We start from the raw sequence: 21,190 nt of genomic DNA on the forward strand, positions 1-21,190 counted from the left end.
ATGTGAGAAATAGGAAGTCTGGTGGTCCATTTTCAGAATCCAGTATTTAGACTTAATGTAAAACTGGGAAGACACAATAGCACCATAGCCAATGGAAACCAATTATCTTTTCTGAGCTCCCCAACCTATATCCAATCACAGCCATTTTGAGCTCCCAACCTGTGTCCACCCCAATTTTAAAATTAGCCCTTCACATATATTGTAACCCAAGCTTCTCCTATCAGAGCAAGGGGCAGTGCTACCTTGGGGAGAAAAACAAGTGGACTGCCTGCCCAAGTGTACTTGCTTGCCAGACTTAGTTCAGTAGCACCTCCTGAAGAGGTAAATTTTGCCTTGTGGAGCTACTTCCCAAGTATATGTCTGATTCCTTGTGGCACCCCAGTGTTAGCCCCACTTCTACTTTTGTGTCATTCTTTTTTTTTTCTAGATTCCAAAAATGAGAGAAAGCATGAGATCCTTGTCTTTCTAAGTTATTTTGCTTAACATGATGATCTCCAGCTCCATTCACCTTCCCACAACGGACAAAATTTTGTTACTCTTTATGACAAATACTACTCCATTGTGTATATGTACCACATGTTGTTTACCATTCATCTGCTAAGAAGCACTTGGGCTGATTCCATAACTTGGCTCTTGTGAATGCTGCCAGGATGAACATGGGTATGCAAATATCTCTATGGTATGCTGCCTTTGATTCCTTCAGATATATACCCAGGAGTGTTACAACTGAATTATATGGTAGTTCTGTTGCTGAAATGGGGTTTGAGGAGGTCCTTAGAAAAGGGGACCTCAACTCAGCCCTAGCAGGTTCTTGAGTTACACCACACAGAAAGAATTTTAAGGTTGCAGCAACAGTAGAGATTTATTCAGGGAAGTAAGAAACAGCAGGATATGCACTCAAAGAGACAGGGAGAGCAGGTGATTGAGAATGAGACCTGCTTTGGGGGGTGGGTCTCAGACCTCTTTTAAAGGAAACTGTGTACATGGTAAACATGAGAAGCATGAGAGGTAGCATCAGTCTAATGAACTCAATTCCTTTCTGGCAGCATGGGCCATGGTAGTCTGGTTCTTTTGAGAATCTTCAGGTTGACATTATCTAGTTAATAACATTTGGACAGTACCCATATCATGGGTCTTATTATTGCTCTCTAGGCTCCTTTTAATTAGTTTAAAAATAATTCTGTATGCAAAGTAGGCATAAGATACAAATTAACTAGATTTACAGTAGTCTAAAATGTATTAGACCCCTTATGAATTTAGGCCTGGCAGAAAACAGGCCTTGGGGTGGGGCAATGAAGGTGAGAGTGTTCATGGAGTTTTTAGATTTAAAGATACAGGCTCTCTTTCTATCTCTGTCTCTATTCTACCTATCCTGACTACTTCTACCTCCCTCATTTTTTTTTTTGTTTTTTTGTTTTTAGGTTTTTGAGGAATCCGAGTGCTGATTTCTAAAGAGGCTATACTAATTTACATTTCCCCACCAACGGTTTATAAAGGTTCCTTCCCTCACCCCATCCTTGCTAGCATTTGTTTGTTTTCTTAAAGATAGCTATTGTGATTGGGGTGATATGGAATCTCAATGTAGTTTTGATTTGCATTTCCCTTGTGGCTAAAGATGTTGAGCATTTTTTCATAGATTTACTGGCCATTTGTACTCCTTTTGAGAAGTGTCTCTCTGGTTCTTTTGCCCATTTCTTAATTGAATTACGTGAGGGCTTTTTTGGTTGTTGTTCAATTTCCCTGAGTTCTTTATGTATTCTGGACATTAATCCTCTGTCAGATGAAGAACTGGCAAAGATTTTCTCCCATTCCATAGGCTGTCTCCTTGCTCTGTTGATTGTTTCCCTTGCTGTATGGAAGCTTTTTATTTTGATATCATCCAATCTGTCAATTCTTGTTATTATCTGATCCCATATTTCCGTAACAAAGACAACACAACACACTAAGATAAAACGAAACGAAACAAAACAAAACCACACTGTATCAATTTTTCTATTTTCTTGAAATGGCCATCCATCCTCTCGCCCTATCTGTTCCTCAGGGGCGAGCAGCTTTCCTCCCGTCCTATCTATTTCTAGGGACAGGCAGCTTACCTTGTCACTTACCCCCGAGCATCCCAGAGTTCCCCCGTATGGGCCACCACTTGCTGCAGTCCAGCTGGGCAAAATAACCGGGAGGTGACAAGCAACTTGAAGGTTGAAATGGGAACTGCTTTATTGCGGAACAGCTGATATATATATATATATATATATATATATATATATATATATATATATATATATCTATATATATCTATATATATATATATATATCTGATTTACATAAAGCCTGACTCAATAAGCATCATCCAATCATAGCATTGCTCCCCTACAGACACAGAAATCAGCCAATAAGGAGTCCCCACCATCTTGATGGCTGGCTCGGTGGTGTTGCCTCACAAACCACTCCTCCTGGCAAACTGCCAGGCACCATCTTGACTTGATTGCGGCCTCCAACAATGACTTTCCATCTTCTGGGGTTTTCTTTAATTTCTTTTTTCTATGTTTTATAATTTTCATGGTAGAGATCTTTTACCTCCTTAGTTAGGTTTATTCCTAGGTATTTTTTTGTTGTTGTTTGAGACTATGTGAGTGACATTTTTTCCTGATTTCTTTCTCACGAAGTTCCTTGTTGGTGTATAGGAAAGCTACCAATTTATGTACCTTGATTTTGTATCCTGTTACTTTACTGAATTAATCAGTTCTAAAAGACTTCTGGCAGATTTGTTAGGGTTTTCTAGATATAGAATCACACCATCTGCAAACAGGGATAATGTGACTTCCTTCTTTCCTTTTCTTTCTCTTGTCTGATTGTTCTGGCTAGTTTCCAGTACCATATTGAATAAAAGTGGTAAGAGTAGACACCCTTGTCTCATTTCTGATTTTAGAGAAGTTTTTCCCCCACTCAGTTTGATGTTGGCAATGGGTATGTCTTATAAGCCTTTATTATATTGAAGTATAATCCTTCTATATTTAGTTTATTCGGGGTTTTTATCATGAAGGAGCACGGAATTTTATCAAATTGTTTTGTTCACAGAAAACTAATTTTCCACAAACGTGCCAAGAAAATCCAATGGTAAAAACAAAACAGTCTTTTAAAAAATGGTGCAGGAATCATAGCTACAGGAAGAATTAAAGTTCATGACGACAAGTTATTGTTTGTTTTGAGGTCATGTATATAATTGCTTACATATGCTTGGTCATTTTAAAATTTCCCTCCATATTTTCATCTCACTAGTAGAGTGCCTATGATGTATAATAGTATGGCTTAATGCTTATTTAAAAAGAAAACAGTTTTCTTTCTTTTCTACATTTGTGAAGATAAATTTCTGGGTTGGCAGGAGATTTCATTTTTAATTTTTTCCAACAATTACCATGATGTGTTTTTAAGTAAAAAACAAATTGCAGAGCAATATATATGATGTACCTACTTATAGCACAGTATTCTTTAATTTAAAATATATAAAATAATATGTCTAGAAATATCTATATTGAATTGTTTATAAAGAATTGGAGAGAAAATGAGAAACTCTAGTTTTTTATTTCATGTATATCTGTAACATTTTTATATAGAATATATTATCTTATGAGAAAAGTTTGTAAAATAACTCATGTGAAGTTCTCAATATTTTTGTTCACATTCAAAATATTTTTTAGGGCTGGGGTTGTGGCTTAGCGGTAGAGCACTCACCTAGCACATGCAAGGTGCTGGGTTCGATCCTCAGCATCACATAAAAATAAATAAATAAAATAAAAGTATTGTGTCCAACTACAACTAAAAAAAAATTTAAAAAATATTTTTTAAATGAAACTCTTTTCTTCTAAAATGATGCTACTGATATTTTTTACTTAAAAGAAATTCATATGAATAGTGTAGCTTTCAAGTTTGTATTCTTTATAAACAGGTAATGAATAACTTGATTTTGGATATGCAGGCATCTTACCTGGACAGTGAATGAAAGACCAGTTGTATCTGCTGTCCTCTAGACACATGCTAGAATTCAGAAGGGGCTGTGGATAGGCAGTTCCAGCAGAGGCCTGTGGAGGCATCTTCACTGGTCCTTTGTAGGATCCCTCCATGCATTTCCCTTTCCCAGTGTTGCTGGGATCAGTACACCAGCCACAGCCTGGCTGCTCCAAGCAATGACTGCAGGTGCAATAGCCTGAACAATCTTCAGCTATTAAAAGAACAAACAGTAAACAATTCACTATCAGGTAGAACTAAATTTATTATCTTTAAATAACCTTTTCTTTAACAGACTAACTTAAATCCAAATTACTCCTCTAGAGTGACCATTTTAAGTGAGATAATGAATTTAAAGAGCTCAATAATTTGCCCAACACATCAGAGGGGTCCCTCTTTCCTCTCTTAATCCCAGGATGGTGGAGGCAAAAGGAACCTCAGAGGGCCTCTACCAGAGAGCAATTATTTTATAAATTAGGAAAGTAGGAGGCAGAGACATTACACAGATTGAATAATATAACCCTGAAGTTGAAGAGTTAATTTCTATATTCTGTGATCTATCCTAGATTTACTTGACTTATTTACATGTATCACTGTGCAATTCTGTATGCAGGTTCTCATCATGCAGGACTAGATGACTTGAGTAGAAGGTCAAATCCAACTAGCCCATAAAATGTTCAAAGATTATGAACACTGCCCCATGCCACAGTTGTCAACACAATTGTCACCACATGCCAGGCACTCAAGAGTGCCTGCACTCCCTTTTGCACTCACGGGGGCAGCTGCTCATGGTATACCACTCCATACACTGGCCGAAAGGGAAGGAGGCCACGTAGGCGTTGGAGTCCACACACTGCTTCATGTTGCTGCACCACATGCACTCAGAGCTGCTGTTGGTGCACTCCCCACATGCAGTCCGCAAGGCACACGGCGTCCGGCATTGCTTGGCACTGTGGTTTGCTGGGAATTAAACCCAAGAGGGACATTGAAGAACTTCACTAAGGTCAGAGACTTTTCAAGTGTGGGTTGTGACCCAATAGTGTGCCATGAACTCAATTCAGGCACTACATGACATGGAGAAAACAGAAAACACTGGATTCATCATGTACTGTTTGGTCAAGGTATTTTACACACTCAGGGAAGAAAGGAACTTTCTATTCAAAGGGAACCGAGGACAAAAAAGAAGGAATAAGAAAATCTTTCAACAAATGTAGGATCTGAAACCTTTTAGAATATAGGGAACCTTTCCATCAATGAAAGAATGGATAAAGAAAATACATAGAAACATACACAATGGAGTTTTATTGCACCATAATGAATGGATGATGTCATTTGAAGGAAAATGAATGAAGTTGAGAACATTATGTTAAGTGAAATAAGCCAAACTCAGAAAGTCTAGGGTCATATGTTTTCTCTCATATGTGAAAGATAGAGAGTAAAAATGAAAACAATGTGTGTGTCGGTGGGAGGGACTTCATGAAAATCAAAAGGAGATCAGTAGAGTGGAAGAAAGGGACCAGAAGAAGAGAGGATGGGAGGGAATGGGGAAAAATAAAATTATATCATTATATCATGTACATATGCAAATATGTAACAGTAAATTGCATAATTATGTATAATTATAATGCACCAGAAATATATTTTTTTAAAAAAAAAGAAGAATATAGGGGATCCTGGGTGAACTTTAGGAGTTTTACAATCCATCTGAATTTGTAAAGTCCTGTGTTTATAATTTTGAGGATAAGTGGGACCTCTACATGCAGTAAATTCATCAAAGCATTTAGAATTCAAAAAAGGTTGAAAAGCTCCCCTACAACGTTTAGAAATCTTGTTTTAAGGTGATTCCTACAATACTACAAATTATCGTCTACACTTCTGTATCCCTCAAACATCTTACAGTATATGATTTACATCCTCAAATCATCAAAATTGCAGTTATTTCATGGGAGCCCCATGCAGAAAGGAAAAGCTAGTTTTGAACTCTTCTATGTGCCACTGAGGCTGCCCCTATGCCTGCAGCTAAGGGAGCCTAGACTTAGCCCCCAGAGACATGCAAATTAAGAAACTATTTGAAACATTTGACCATTCAGTACTCAGCCACAGCTCTCAAACCCTTTGGACTGGCTTCTGTCTCCTGTCACAAAACTCTCTCATCATTTTTCCTCCCTTCAACACTGGCTTCCTGGTTACTGTCTTGCAGTGACGTTCCTGCTTTTCTCATCTTTTGTTTTTATTTTCCTTTGTTTTCTTCCACAGCATTTTTCTGCCACCACTAAGAAATCTGCCCTTGGGGGCAATTCTCAACACTTTTTGTGGTCAAGAAACCAAACATTTGGTATTTGTTTTTTAGGGATTGGCTAGCTTCACTAAGCATAATCGGCTCTAGTGCCATCCATTTCCCTGCAAATTCCATGATTTTGTCATTTTTTAGTGCTGCGTAATATTCCATGGTGTGCAGGAAGAAAAGATCAACATCAAACAGATACATTAGGTGGGAGGGAAAGGGAGAGAAAAGGGAAATTGCATGGTAATGGAGGGAGACCCTCATTGTTATACAAAATTACACATAAGAGGTTGTGAGGGGAACGGGAAAATAAACAAGGAGAGAAATGAATTACAGTAGATGGGGGTAGAGAGAGAAGATGGGAGGGGAGGGGAGGGGGGATAGTAGAGGATAGGAAAGGTAGCAGAATACAACAGTTACTAATAGGGCATTATGTAAAAATGTGGATGTGTAACCGATGTGATTCTGCAATCTGTATATGGGGTAAAATTGGGAGTTCATAACCCACTTGAATCTAATGTATGAAATATGATATGTCAAGATCTTTGTAATGTTTTGAACAACCAATAAAAAAAAAGAAACCAAACAATCTCCATGTTAATTAGAGTAATAGATTTTCAAATAAATTTATTTATTTTTGGTTTTATTTATGGCTCAAACTAGTCAAAGCCACAGACTATTTCCTTCTGCTTTTAAAATTCTGGGTTTTACTTGAAATATGCCTGAAATCAATTCTCCATCTGTCTTCACAACAATTTCACACATCTCAATATTAACTATGTAGGGAAGAATGAAAAAAGACATTATATCATGTCTAAGACAAACATACCACAATGAATCCCACTTACATATGATAATTCACTAATAAAAAATAATAGAAGGAGCAAATAGATTGGGAGTTGGAAAAGGAAGTTACTAAGGAAGGAGATTGAGTAAATTATGTGCATGTATGAATAGGGCACAATGAATCCCACTATTATGCATCATTATAATGCACAATAAAAAATGTAAAATATGTCAAGTGTGGTAGCACCTGCCTGTAATCCAAGAACTCAGGAGGCTGAGTAGGAGGATTTCGAGTTCAAGGCCAGCTACAGCACCTTAGCAAGACCTAAAAAAAGGGAGTGAGACCCTGCTTTAAAATAAAAAATAAAAAGGGCTGAGGATGCATTTCAGTGGTAAAGTGCCTCTGGGTTCAACCTCCAGTATCATTTAAAAATAAAAAGTAAATACATTAAAATAAAAATGATACTTAACTATGACTCCTATACTTTCTTTCTCAAACTCCCTGGAGCACCTATCACCAGTGTCCTTACCAGGCCGTTCACAGATGCTGCCATTGAGGGGGTTGATGCAGGTTGCAGCCTTTAATCCCCGAACAGTGGGTTCTGACAAGATTCCACAGAACCCAGCATCACTGGACTCAGATGGCATCCACTGTAGTAAACTATTTGTAAATGGAGTCATATCTTCCCAGAACCAGTGGGTCATGTTGATCTTCCGAAGGCCAACCCATGGGGTTAAGGTGAGCTTAGACTGAGGGCAAAACAGACACAATTATGAAAACAACCAATATCTTGACCAAACAGGCTACCTGATAAAACCCACTAAGTTAGATACACCCACAGGTACAGGAAAGCCTCCTTATACCCTAAACTCAGGCATTGGTATAGATCACCACTTCTAATATGGGCCATTTTACAAAGGACAAATACAAAGCTTAGAGACGAGAGGTATCAAAATTTTCACAGAGATCTATATCCAAAGTGATAATCAAGTTCCAAAATTTCTACACTCTGTAACAAATGCTATGAAGAAATGGTCATCACCCCACACTGGGTTTAAATGCCCATTCACACATGAAGTCATTTCCCCAACATTTATAAAATATTGGTTATATGTATATCCTCAGATCAGAAGCTAAGCATTGTGTGATGGTTGCCACTATCAACTAACTGACATCCATCACCTCTCATATTTACTATTGCAGGACCATATGTATGTGTATGTGGTGAGAACATGTAACATCTATGTCCTGAACAAATATTAAGTATATGATACTTAACTATTATCACCATAGCATATATTAGATCTCTAGAATTTATTCATCTAATGTAAAAAAAAAAAAGGCTTTGGACATTTTGATCACCATGTTCCCATTTCTCACCCCACTTCTCAAGGCCTGGAAACCACCATTGTGCTCTTTGTTTCTGTGAATTAGACTTTTTTAGATTCTACATATAAGCAGGGTCATGTTGTATTTATCTCTCTGGGACTAGCTTATTTCGCTCAGTATAAGATCCTCCACATCCATCTGTGTGGTTGCAAATGACAGTATTTCCTTATTTTGAAAGGATGAATCATAATCCTCTGTCTATCCCCAGATCAGACAGTGTTTACTGCCTCTTTAAATCTATTGCTTCATTTGGTACTGGATTTTATAAAGAATAAAAGAGCAGTGAACACGTAGGATGGTTTTTGTCTCCTATTCTCCTAAAATTTCCTTGCCATTGTGCTTTAAAATTTTTTAATTTATTTTTTATTTTTTTTATTGTTGGTCGTTCAAAACATTACATAGTTCTTAATATATCATATTTCACAGTTTGATTCAAGTGGGTTATGAACTCCCATTTTTACCCCGTATACAGATTGCTGTATCACATCAGTTACATTTCCATTGATTTACATATTGCCATTCTAGTGTCTGATGTATTCTGCTGTCTATCCTATTCTCTACTATCCCCCTTCCCCTCCCCTCCCCTCCCCTCCCCATTTCTCTCTCTACCCCCTCTACTGTAAATCATTTCTTCCACTTGTATTATTCTTCTCTTACCCCTCATTTCCTCTTATATGTAATTTTGTATAACCCTGAGGATCACCTTCCATTTCCATGCGATTTCCCTTCTCACTCCCTTTCCCTCCCACCTCTCATCCCTGTTTAATGTTAATCTTCTTCTCAAGCTCTTCGTCCCTACCCTGTCCTTGGTTACTCCCCTTATATCAAAGCAGTCATTCGGCATTTGTTTTTTAGGGATTGGCTAGCTTCACTTAGCATAATCTGCTCTAATGCCATTCATTTCCCTCCAAATTCTATGATTTTGTCATTTTTTAATGCAGAGTAATACTCCATTGTGTATAAATGCCACATTTTTTTTATCCATTCATCTATTGAAGGGCATCTAGGTTGGTTCCACAATCTTGCTATCGTGAATTGTGCTGCTATGAACATTGATGTAGCAGTTTCCCTGTAGCATGCTCTTATTAGGTCTTTAGGGAATAGACCGAGAAGGGGAATAGCTGGGTCAAATGGTGGTTCCATTCCCAGCTTTCCAAGAAATCTCCATACTGCTTTCCAAATTGGCTGCACCAATTTGCAGTCCCACCAACAATGAACAAGTGTACCCTTTTCCCCGCATCCTCTCCAGCACTTGTTGTTGTTGGACTTCATAATGGCTGCCAATCTTACTGGAGTGAGATGGTATCTTAGGGTGGTTTTGATTTGCATTTCTCTGACTGCTAGCGATGGTGAGCATTTTTTCATGTACTTGTTGATTGATTGTGTGTCCTCCTCTGAGAAGTGTCTGTTCAGGTCCTTGGCCCATTTGTTGATTGGGTTATTTGTTATCTTATTGTCTAATTTTTTGAGTTCTTTGTATACTCTGGATATTAGGGCTCTATCTGAAGTGTGTGGAGTAAAGATTTGTTCCCAGGATGTAGGCTCCCTGTTTACCTCTCTTTTTGTTTCTTTTGCCGAGAAAAAACTTTTAAGTTTGAGTAAGTCCCATTTGTTGATTCTAGTTGTTAACTCTTGTGCTATGGGTGTCCTATTGAGGAATTTGGAGCCCGACCCCACAGTATGTAGATCATAGCCAACTTTTTCTTCTATCAGACACCGTGTCTCTGATTTAATATCAAGCTCCTTGATCCATTTTGAGTTAACTTTTGTGCATGGCGAGAGAAAGGGATTCAGTTTCATTTTGATGCAAATGGATTTCCAGTTTTCCCAGCACCATTTGTTGAAGATGCTATCCTTCCTCCATTGCATGCTTTTAGCCCCTTTATCAAATATAAGATAGTTGTAGTTTTGTGGATTGGTTACTGTGTCCTCTATTCTGTACCATTGGTCCACCGGCCTGTTTTGGTACCAGTACCATGCTGTTTTTGTTACTATTGCTCTGTAGTATAGTTTGAAGTCTGGTATTGCTATACCGCCTGATTCACACTTCCTGCTTAGCATTGTTTTTGCTATTCTGAGTCTTTTATTATTCCATATGAATTTCATGATTGTTTTATCTATTTCTACAAGAAATGCTGTTGGGATTTTGATTGGCATTGCATTGAACTTATAGAGAACTTTTGGTAATATCGCCATTTTGATGATGTTAGTTCTGCCTATCCATGAACAGGGTATATTTTTCCATCTTCTAAGGTCTTCTTCTATATCTCTCTTTAGGGTTCTGTAGTTTTCATTGTATAAGTCTTTCACCTCTTTTGTTAGGTTGCTTCCCAAGTATTTTATTTTTTGGGGGGATATTGTGAATGGAGTAGTTGTCCTCATTTCTGTTTCAGAGGATTTGTCACTGATATACAGGAATGCATTTGATTTATGCGTGTTGATTTTATATCCTGCCACTTTGCTGAATTCATTTATTAGCTCTAATAGTTTCTTTGTAGACCCTTTTGGGTCTGCTAGGTATAGAATCATGTCATCTGCAAATAGTGATAATTTAAGTTCTTCTTTTCCTATTTTTATGCCTTTAATTTCTTTCGTCCGTCTAATTGCTCTGGCCAGTGTTTCGAGGACTATGTTGAACAGAAGTGGTGAGAGAGGGCATCCCTGTCTTGTACCAGATCTTAGAGGGAATGCCTTCAATTTTTCTCCATTCAGAATGATGCTGGCCTGTGGCTTATCATAGATTGCTTTTACAATGTTGAGGTATGATCCTGTTATCCCTAATTTTTCTAGAGTTTTGAACATAAAGGGATGCTGTACTTTGTCGAATGCTTTTTCTGCATCTATCGAGATGATCATATGGTTCTTATTTTTAAGTCTATTGATGTGGTGAATAACATTTATTGATTTCCGTATATTGAACCAGCCTTGCATCCCAGGGATGAATCCTACTTGATCATGGTGTATAATTTTTTTGATATGATTTTGTATCCGATTCGCCAGAATTTTATTGAGGATTTTTGCACCTAGGTTCATTAGAGATATTGGTCTGTAGTTTTCTTTCTTTGAAGTGTCTTTGTCTGGTTTAGGCATCAGGGTGATGTTGGCCTCGTAGAATGTATTTGGAAGTTCTCCCTCTTTTTCTATTTCCTGAAATAGCTTGAAAAGTATTGGTGTTAGTTCCTCTTTAAAGGTTTTGTAAAACTCTGCTGTATACCCATCCGGTCCTGGGCTTTTCTTAGTTGGTAGTCTTTTGATGGTTTCTTCTATTTCCTCTATTGTTATTGGTCTGTTTAGGTTGTCTATATCCTCCTGACTCAATCTGGGCAGATCATATGACTTAAGAAATTTATCTATGCCTTCACTATCTTCTATTTTATTGGAGTATAAGGATTCAAAATAATTTCTGATTATCTTCTGTATTTCTGAAGTGTCTGTTGTGATATTGCCTTTTTCATCCCGTATGCTAGTAATTTGAGTTCTCTCTCTTCTTCTCTTCGTTAGCATGGCTAAGGGTCTGTCGATTTTATTTATTTTTTCAAAGAACCAAATTTTAGTTTTGTCAATTTTTTCAATTGTTTCTTTTGTTTCAATTTCATTAATTTCAGCTCTGATTTTAATTATTTCTTGCCTTCTACTTCTTTTGCTGTTGTTTTGCTCTTCTTTTTCTAGGATTTTGAGATGAAGTATGAGATCATTTATTTGTTGGTTTTTTCTTTTTTTAAGGAATGAGCTCCAAGCAATGAATTTTCCTCTTAGAACTGCTTTCAATGTGTCCCATAGATTCCGATATGTTGTGTCTGTGTTTTCATTTAACTCTAAGAAGTTTTTAATTTCCTCCTTGATGTCTTCTAAAACCCATTGATCATTCAGTAACCTATTGTTCATTCTCCAAGTGATGCATGATTTTTCCTTCCTTCTTTTATCGTTGATTTTCAGTTTCATTCCATTATGATCAGATAGGATGCATGGTATTATCTCTACTCCTTTATATTGTGTAAGAGTTGCCCTGTAACATAATATATGATCTATTTTTGAGAAGGATCCATGTGCTGCTGAGAAAAAAGTGTAACTGCTTGATGTTGGGTGGTATATTCTATATATGTCAATTAAGTCTAGGTTGTTAATTGTATTATTGAGTTCTATAGTTTCCTTATTTAACTTTTGTTTGGAAGATCTGTCCAGTGGTGAGAGAGGTGTGTTGAAGTCTCCCATGATTATTGTATGGTGGTCTATTAGACTCTTGAACTTGAGAAGAGTTTGCTTGATGAACATAGCTGCACCATTGTTTGGAGCATATATATTTATGATTGTTATATTTTGTTGGTGTATGGTTCCCTTGAGCAGTATGTAGTGTCCCTCTTTATCCCTTTTGATTAACTTTGGCTTGAAATCTATTTTATTAGATATGAGTATGGACACTCCTGCTTGTTTCCGCAGTCCATATGAGTGGTATGATTTTTCCCAACCTTTCACCTTCAGTCTATGTATATCTTTTCCTATCAAATGCGTCTCCTGTAGGCAGCATATTGTTGGGTCTTGTTTTGTGATCCATTCAACTAGCCTGTGTCTCTTAATTGGTGAGTTTAAGCCATTAACATTTAGGGTTATTATTGAGGTATGGTTTGTTCTTCCAGCCATATTTGTTTATTAATGTTTCCAAACCTGATTTGTTTTCCTCTTTGATTACTTTCCCCCCTTTACTGTCCTACCTCCCACTGTTGGTTTTCATTGTTATTTTCCATTTCCTCTTCCTGTAATGTTTTGCCAAGGATTTTTTGAAGAGATGGTTTTCTAGCTGCAAATTCTTTTAACTTTTGTTTATCGTGGAAGGTTTTAATTTCATCTTCCATCCTGAAGCTTAATTTCGCCGGATACACGATTCTTGGCTGGAACCCATTTTCTTTCAGTGTTTGAAATATGTTATTCCAGGATCTTCTAGCTTTCAGAGTCTGTGTTGAGAGATCAGCTGTTATCCTGATTGGTTTACCCCTAAATGTAATCTGCTTCCTTTCTCTTGTAGCTTTTAAAATTCTCTCCTTATTCTGTATGTTGGGCATCTTCATTATAATGTGTCTAGGTGTGGATCTCTTATGATTTTGCACATTCGGCGTCCTGTAGGCTTCTAGGATTTGGGATTCTGTCTCATTCTTCAAGTCTGGGAAGTTTTCTCGTATTATTTCATTGAATAGATTGTTTATTCCTTTGGTTTGGAGCTCTGTGCCTTCCTGTATCCCAATGACTCTTAAGTTTGGTCTTTTAATGTTATCCCATATTTCTTGGATGTTCTGCTCATGGTTTCTTAGCAGTCTTGCTGAGCTGTCTATGTTCTTTTCAAGTTGAAATACTTTGTCTTCATTGTCTGATGTTCTATCTTCTAAGTGATCTACTCTGCTGGTAGTATTCTCAATTGAGTTTTTAAGTTGGTTTATTGCTTCCTGCATTTCTAGGATTTCTATTTGTTTGTTTTTTATTACCTCTATCTCCCTGTGTAATTGATCTTTTACTTCCTGGATTTGTTTATGTAGTTCCTTGTCAAAGTGATCTTTCATTGTCTGATTTTGCTGTCTCATGTCTTCCTTGAGACTCCAGATCATCTGAAGCATGTATATCCTGAACTCTTTTTCTGACATTCCATCTGTTGCAGCTATTACCTCTTCTAAAGTTGAGTTGACCTGCATTGCTTGTGGTCCTTTCTTACCTTGTCTTTTCATACTGCTTGCGTTTCTTTCTGCTTGGTGAAACTGTTGTGTTTTTGAAATTTTCCCCCTATTTATTTATATTGCTCTTGTATAGTTGGAAAATCTCCCTTGCAGGGCGGGTAGTGGCTGTGCTCCTCCTCTAATTAGGGTGATCTTCTACCACTCTGGTCGGTCGCAGGTCTGCCCACCCTGCGGGTGCGGGTGGCAGCTCTGCTCTGCCCGCACTCCAATTGTGGTGACGTAACTACCACGCCCTCGGGTCGTTGGTCCTGATCCGGATGTGGGCCGCAGACTCCAGCTGTGGGGCGCGACCCTCCGTGCGGAGAAATCGCCCGCGTCCGAGCCCCCGCAGCCAAACCTCGCGCGATGGAAATCCGTCCACTAGATTCTGGAGCACCTCAATTTCACTGGAAATTCCCAACAAGATAGCCTTCAGCTGTTTCACCTCGTCTTTCTCCCACACAGTGACGCGGCGCACTGGGGTGATGCACTCCCTTTGCCGCCATCTTCCTCTAAAATTTTTTTTTAATTAAATATAATTTTGAACCCAGAAATTAAAGGTATTCTTAATTTTTGCAGTTGAAAAACAAAATATAAAATGTATTTTCATTTTTGAGAGGAAAAATATATATACTTATTAAAAGACCTGAAATAAATAAATACATTCCAAAAGAGTTTTTAGTGGTATTAACAAACATTATTTGTTTTCTTACTCTTTTATTAGTATTTTCTAAATTTCTTTTAAATGTGTGTTTTTAAAAAAGAAACATAATTTTAGCAGATACACTTTATAAGTCTTTTCATAATGTCTTTTTGCTTTCCTGATAAAATGCAGGGCCATTAGCATTGTGGACAAGGTATCTCTGGATTTGGCTGTGGGCCCTTCTTGAAGCCCAGCTACAGCGTCTTTCTCCCATCCAACCTGCCCCAGCCACACAAGCTAATCTGCAGCTCACTCAGTGAGCTATTCCCTCAAACTCTTGTATGGGAGGGTACCAGCGCACAGGGAGCCCGTCCTTCTTCCCTTTCTATCCACTCCTTCCCACCTTCAGAGTTACCTCTTCCCAGCTCTACCAGACAGCCTCTACCCTATCTTTCTTTTTTCTTTTTTGTTTTCTTGCATTCTTCCATCTTTTATTTTTAAAAAATTAATAATAAATACATAATAAAAGATAAACACTCTTACATAACTTGTTATGTCTTTTAAGCATTTGTTCTTTCCCTCTCGTTACCTATCTTGCTTTTTTCATACACAACTGGGCTCTACAGACTGGGCCACATCTGGAGTTTAACCTATGGGGAACACATTACACTAGTTGTTTTATCTGTTAGCCTTTTCATAAGAGTGTGGGGTTCTGTTTTTGAAAAGTACCACCCAGAACCTGTTAGGGATAAAGCACTTGAAGAAGAGGGGAGAGGGAACAGAGGTACATCTGTGGCCAGCTGGGATAGTGGAACCTTTCTACCTACGTAGTCTCCCACAGAGGTGGACTTGAGAGTCACCAGTTGAAATCCCAGCATGATGGGCAGAGCTGACTCTACCAGTGAAGAAAATGTGAGCCTTTCTGAGCTCAGAAACCCTTCATAAGAAGATGCCCTCTTTTGTTGGGCTGCCAGGTCTAGAAAGACCCAAACAGATATAAATGTCTTAGTGGTGGTGACAACATGCACTAAAATAATACCTTAAATCTAAAGGACACAAGTGTCTAAATATGACACCTAATTAGCTGTGATCCCATTGCTCTCTACTCCAGCAGAATCTAGAGATAAAATAGGTATGGAATTATCTAGTGATGTCACCAGACTATGTGCACAAACACACACATGTCACTGATCATCTTACATATTACTTTTCATGTTATAATAAATATGACTTATGAAAATGTATGAAGTATTAAAAGTTTCAAGGTCAGGTAAAAACCATTAAATGAAGAGATTGACCTTCCTTTAATGCTACATCTACTACGCCACGCATCCTGGCCTTCCTCCTCTTCCCAGCACGTCCTCACCCACAGCCTTCCATGCACCAGCTGTGGGCATGCCCTCAGCAGAAAGGTAGGTAAGAGACACTTAGGTTCTGAGGATTCACTCACCATGCTCTGTGATGGCTGCATTATTTGCAGCTGCTTAAGGACAAATTCCACTTTCTTCTGGGTTGTAAGGGAAGCCAAGAAGGCATTGTGGTTCCTACAGTACAGTTTAGCATTGTCATAATTCCCCTTGGCAGTAGTAATTTTCAAACACGAGTTTCCAACCAAATGCCAGCCAACGCCACAGATATTTTCTTTAACAAAGGGGGAGAGAAAAAACAGCTTTAGAAATTACACAAAACTACTGTATTCCTGGTTCAAGTTCCTGAACACCTAAATGATCCTTGAGATTGAATTCTAGGTGCTTCATTAAGAATGTGGCAAGGGCAAGAGACACTTTATTCACTTCCAGACATAGAATGCAAGAGATAAGTTTGTCAGTCCTATCTACTGGGTCTCATGAAGTATATTCTGAAGTCAACTCTCCAGTCACTTGGAGGAAAACCCATTTAGTGTCAATACTTGGTGGCAGATCTTTTAGAAGAACAATTAGAAAGACTAACTCCTGAGCGGAGAGCAGACAGATGAATATAACAATGGAAAGGTGGAGTACAGAACAGTAAACATGGAAATGAGTTGGGAATGAATAAATCTAAAGTCTTCAAATGCTGCACTGTTTTCATATCATCGTGTACAAGTTAAAATGAAGACTCTAGGGCCCCACCCCAGGCCTGTACCAGAACATGCCTTTTGGAAAGATCCCAGGGGTTTTGCTATTCATGAATGTCTGAGACTCAGAACAAGAGTAAACAAACAAGAAGCCCATTCTGCAAGCTGAACTGCATTACTCCAAAGGACACTCAAAAGGGCCCTGGTCCAGCTCAAGTGGCCTACTCATGCCTCAGATGTTGCATAGTGCCACAGAACTCCCCCTTCCTGGACATCCGGTTGGAGCAAATATATCAGGGGTTCAGTCGACTGGCCACCCCAAAGTCATCACCTTAAACCTCAGGATGCCATAAACCAGGTACTCAGGACTGGCAGTCACCTCAGAGTTGCTGCTAACACAGAAATCTGCCTCTCCCTCTGCTCAGAGAAGCCCCTCAAGAGGTGCCAACAACCAAATCCCCATGTTCAGTAACACTCTTCCATACAGTGCGCAGAAGTCTGGCAGCTGAGACTACAGACTTCTAGTCTCAGTTATCACAGCCAGGTGGATGTCAAGGGAAGGAGCAGGTTCACTGACATGAACCCAGAATCATTTCATTCTCCAGAGGAGCAGATGATGCTAGACTTTATGTCAAGAACAGTCAGAGTGTATACTGAAGACTTGAATTTTAGTTTAAAAAACAAAAACAAAACACTGGGGCTGGAGATATGGCTCAAGCGGTAGCGTACTCGCCTGGCATGCGTGTGGCCCGGGTTCGATCCTCAGCACCACATACAAACAAAGATGTTGTGTCCACCGACAACTAAAAAATAAATATTAAAATTCTCTCTCTCTCTTTAAAAAAAAACACAAAACATTGGTGATAGGGATGAATTGATAGAATAGGCCCCTCCTCGCTGTTAGGTTACAACCCAGTCTGCATAAGATTCAGGGAGCAGACAAAGTTCTGGACCCATTCCCCAGGTACCTAGCAAGGCTTACCAGGCAGGGAGATGCACTCTTGATTCTGGGGATCCCACTGGCACTTCTGGTCCAGGTCACAGCTCCTACAGCTGGTCTCTTGACACAACTGTACTTAGGGTTATCCTTGAGGCAATTCTCATATGTAGAAATGGAAATCTAGAAAGTAGAACATATTCAAAGTAGAACATATTCATAGAGATAACTCATGGTGTTGACCAATAGTTGTAAAGACTAAATCTAATTGAGGATGCAAATTTCAAATAAAGAGATAAATAAAATGCAGATGAACAGCTCTGTGGTGGAAACACTGTAGTAGAATGTTCTGCTCAAGAAAATGCCTTTAACTGGCAAGGAAGCAGCCTACTCTTTTAAACAGCATCCCTCAAATTGCTCATTGGTAAAATGGGGCTGTGGAACACACTGCTTTTCAAATGCCTCCTACAGTCTAAAGTTTGCTTATAAACAGCAATAAACTGAAAAAAAGTATAAAGGCTGGGTCATCTTATCTTCTTTGGTCTTAGTGTAACCTAAATTTTTAAAACCATTTACGGGGAGCACCGAAATTATGCTGAGCCAAGATATAACATAAAAAAAGGAGAATTTGCAAAGCCTATCAATTCCCCAATTCAATATGGACCACGACACACCTGCCTGAAGCCCAAACCTTCTCCCAAGAACTCACACAGATTGAGTGAGCTCATTGTCACAAGCCTCAGACTAAGGATCGGGTACTTCAACATAGCAACACCCAGGGACATAGTCCCCAGACCACAGTCCTACCTTCTTTTAAATCACCACACACAAATTCCCGGGGCTAGCAAGACCCTTGAATCAGGATGTATTCAGCATCCTTTCCTAAAAGAAAACCTGATCTAATACAAAAATCCAAATCTACATCTCATTAAAAAAAATCCAGCCCAACTATTATGTATAATTATAATGTATTAATAAAAGAAAAAATATTGAAAACAAACCAATATGGGCCATTATATATGCCATATATTCAACCTACGCCTAAACACAATTAGGATATTTTTATCCTCTGAAATCCTTGAGAGATGACACCTGACCTGGTCTTCCATGCAGCTGAGATGAATAGGGACACAATGGTCATTGCACCAGTGGCAGTCATTGGTGTTGGCCGTGCAGCTGTAACAATCCGTGTGCTGGTCACATCTGTCATGGTCAAGGGCTAGGAAGAGAAGAAACATCAACTGTGATGGCTTCTACTAAGCACAATCTGAAATGGGTTAAAATTTAAAAAAAAAAAAACCCTAACAATGTCTGGGAAAGAAAATAAAGTGTGAAACTGGAAGGAAAATGTACTTGGATGTTCTGGTTAAACAGGACTTAGAGCCAGGCACAGTGGCATATGTCTGTAATCCCAGAGTCTTGGGAGGCTGAGACAGGAGGATCAAGATTTCAAAGCCAGCCTCAGCAAAAGTGAGGCACTAGGCAACTTGGTGAGACCCTATCTCTAAATAAAATACGAAATAGGGCTGGGGATGTAGCTCAGCAGTCAAGTGCACCTGAGTTCAATCCTTAGTAACTCCCAAAACAAACAAACAAATAAGACTTGAGACAATCTGAAAAAACACTGTTTTTCACTTAAAAAGATCAAACAGGAAGTAAAAAGCAAAAATAAGTTCATTTAACAAGTCTAAGAATGGAAATAAGATCTGGGCATTTGAATATTTTTTTCCTAAGAAAAACCAACTAGAATAGAATAAACACCAGAAACTGCCCAGGAGCCAAAGAAAGTTACAAAGGAGACCAATCCATTCCTCCAGTTACAAACACCAAAGCTCATTTTGAGCACAGGCAGCAGGCAGTGCCTGGACCCCAAGGGAAGTGCGAGCTGAGTCATGCTGCATTTTGTACACATTTATGTGATTTCCACAATGCAAGCTGCAGAACCCTGGGGTGACTGCAGACCTGGTGCACTTCCTGTTGACCCCAGAAAAGAGAAGCTGCACCACCATGCTGCCTCATCTGCTGAACCACCTCTTAAACACCGCACATGGTGAAACCCAGAAAGTGTAAATGGAGGAGCATTGGGGTGGTGGCTCAGTGGTAGAGCACTTGCCTAGCATGTGTGAGGCACTGGGTTTGATCCTTAGCACCACATAAAAAAATATAAATAAGTAAATAAATAAAGGTGTTGTGTCCATCTACAACTAAAAAAATACTTAAAAAAAAAAGAGTAAATGGGAGGGTCCATGGCCCACCTTCTTAAAGGCCCAAGCAGTATATCCCTTAGGTTGCTCTTCCTTCTCTTGTCATCATCAAAGGAGTACGACCACCTCTGCACAGAGTGGAGTTGTTAGGGTCTGTAAACAAGTCAAGATGGCACCTGGCATTTTGCCAGAGGGAGTGGTTTGTGAAGTAACGCCAGTGAGCGTTAAGTGTGGAGATTCCTTATGTTAATTAAGATAAGCTGTGTGGAATGTATATATACCCCTCCTGTCCTACAATAAACGGCTCCCACTCCAGCTGTATCAATCTACACAAGTTGCTCGTCACCCCCAGTTATTTTGCTGCAGCTGGACTGCGGCATGGAGTGAAACAAGGAGTTGATACTGCACATGAGATGACAAGAAATGGGCTCATACTGAATCATGTAAGATAATTCAACATTATTTCCCATGTACACTTGCACATTTAATTTGAACATTTAAAAATTTGGTTAAAAATAACTGTTGCACTGATTTTATCCTTTTTAGGAGACAATGACTAATCCCACAGTGTTCTGGTAATTCTGTTCTCCATCAATGAACTTGGTTGCCTGGGTGTTCTTACTAAGGATTTATGTTGCTGCACAGATTAATTTGGAGCATCCCAAGAGAATAAAAGCCGCCTCTCTCCATCTTAATAGTCACAATAACGGCAACACCCATCTTGCTAGCCATGGAATTCAGTCAACATATTTAACTGATGTGAACAAATATTTTGCAGAGACATCCTTCTTATTTAGAAAGGACTTTCTCACACATTTCTTCACTGTTGTTCTGTGCTATATGTCAGAACAAAAGGGCAAGAAGCTAAGCAGACAAGGTGAAGAAAACAGCTTAGAAAACATGAGGAGAGCTTCTAGAAGTGGGGATCATCATTCATCCTCAGCAACTCTCTGTCTTGTTCTCACTGCTGTATCCAACTAAAAGAGCAAGAAAATAGTTGGTGAGGATGGCAACTCCTCTATCTACAATAGGCTTTTCTAGGTTGGCCTTCCTAATCTCATCCTTAATGTCAGACCTCCACAATCCAATATGGTAGCCAGGAGTTAAATAAAAATTCAGCTCCTCAGGCATACTAGCCACCTTTCCAGTGTCTGAGATTCCCATGTGGCTAAGTAGCTACCAGACTAGA

General features: G+C 38.9%; 1 protein-coding gene across 1 annotated transcript in view; it reads right to left on the reverse strand.

Moving 5' to 3' along the window:
* The window catches only part of LOC308648132 (attractin-like), a gene marked incomplete at its 3' end in the record, with an annotated part of 101,078 nt that overhangs the window by 28,542 nt on the left and 51,346 nt on the right, over positions 1-21,190 (reverse strand). Inside the window, 7 exon segments of the mRNA XM_081292832.1 lie at positions 3,983-4,216; positions 4,777-4,962; positions 7,603-7,822; positions 16,255-16,445; positions 17,843-17,926; positions 17,929-17,980; positions 18,895-19,016. Of these exon segments, the coding sequence (XP_081148958.1) occupies positions 3,983-4,216; positions 4,777-4,962; positions 7,603-7,822; positions 16,255-16,445; positions 17,843-17,926; positions 17,929-17,980; positions 18,895-19,016 (1,089 nt within the window).

Source organism: Spermophilus citellus (assembly GCF_964194105.1).
Source record: "Spermophilus citellus genome assembly, chromosome: 4".
Classification (NCBI taxonomy): Eukaryota; Metazoa; Chordata; class Mammalia; order Rodentia; family Sciuridae; genus Spermophilus; species Spermophilus citellus.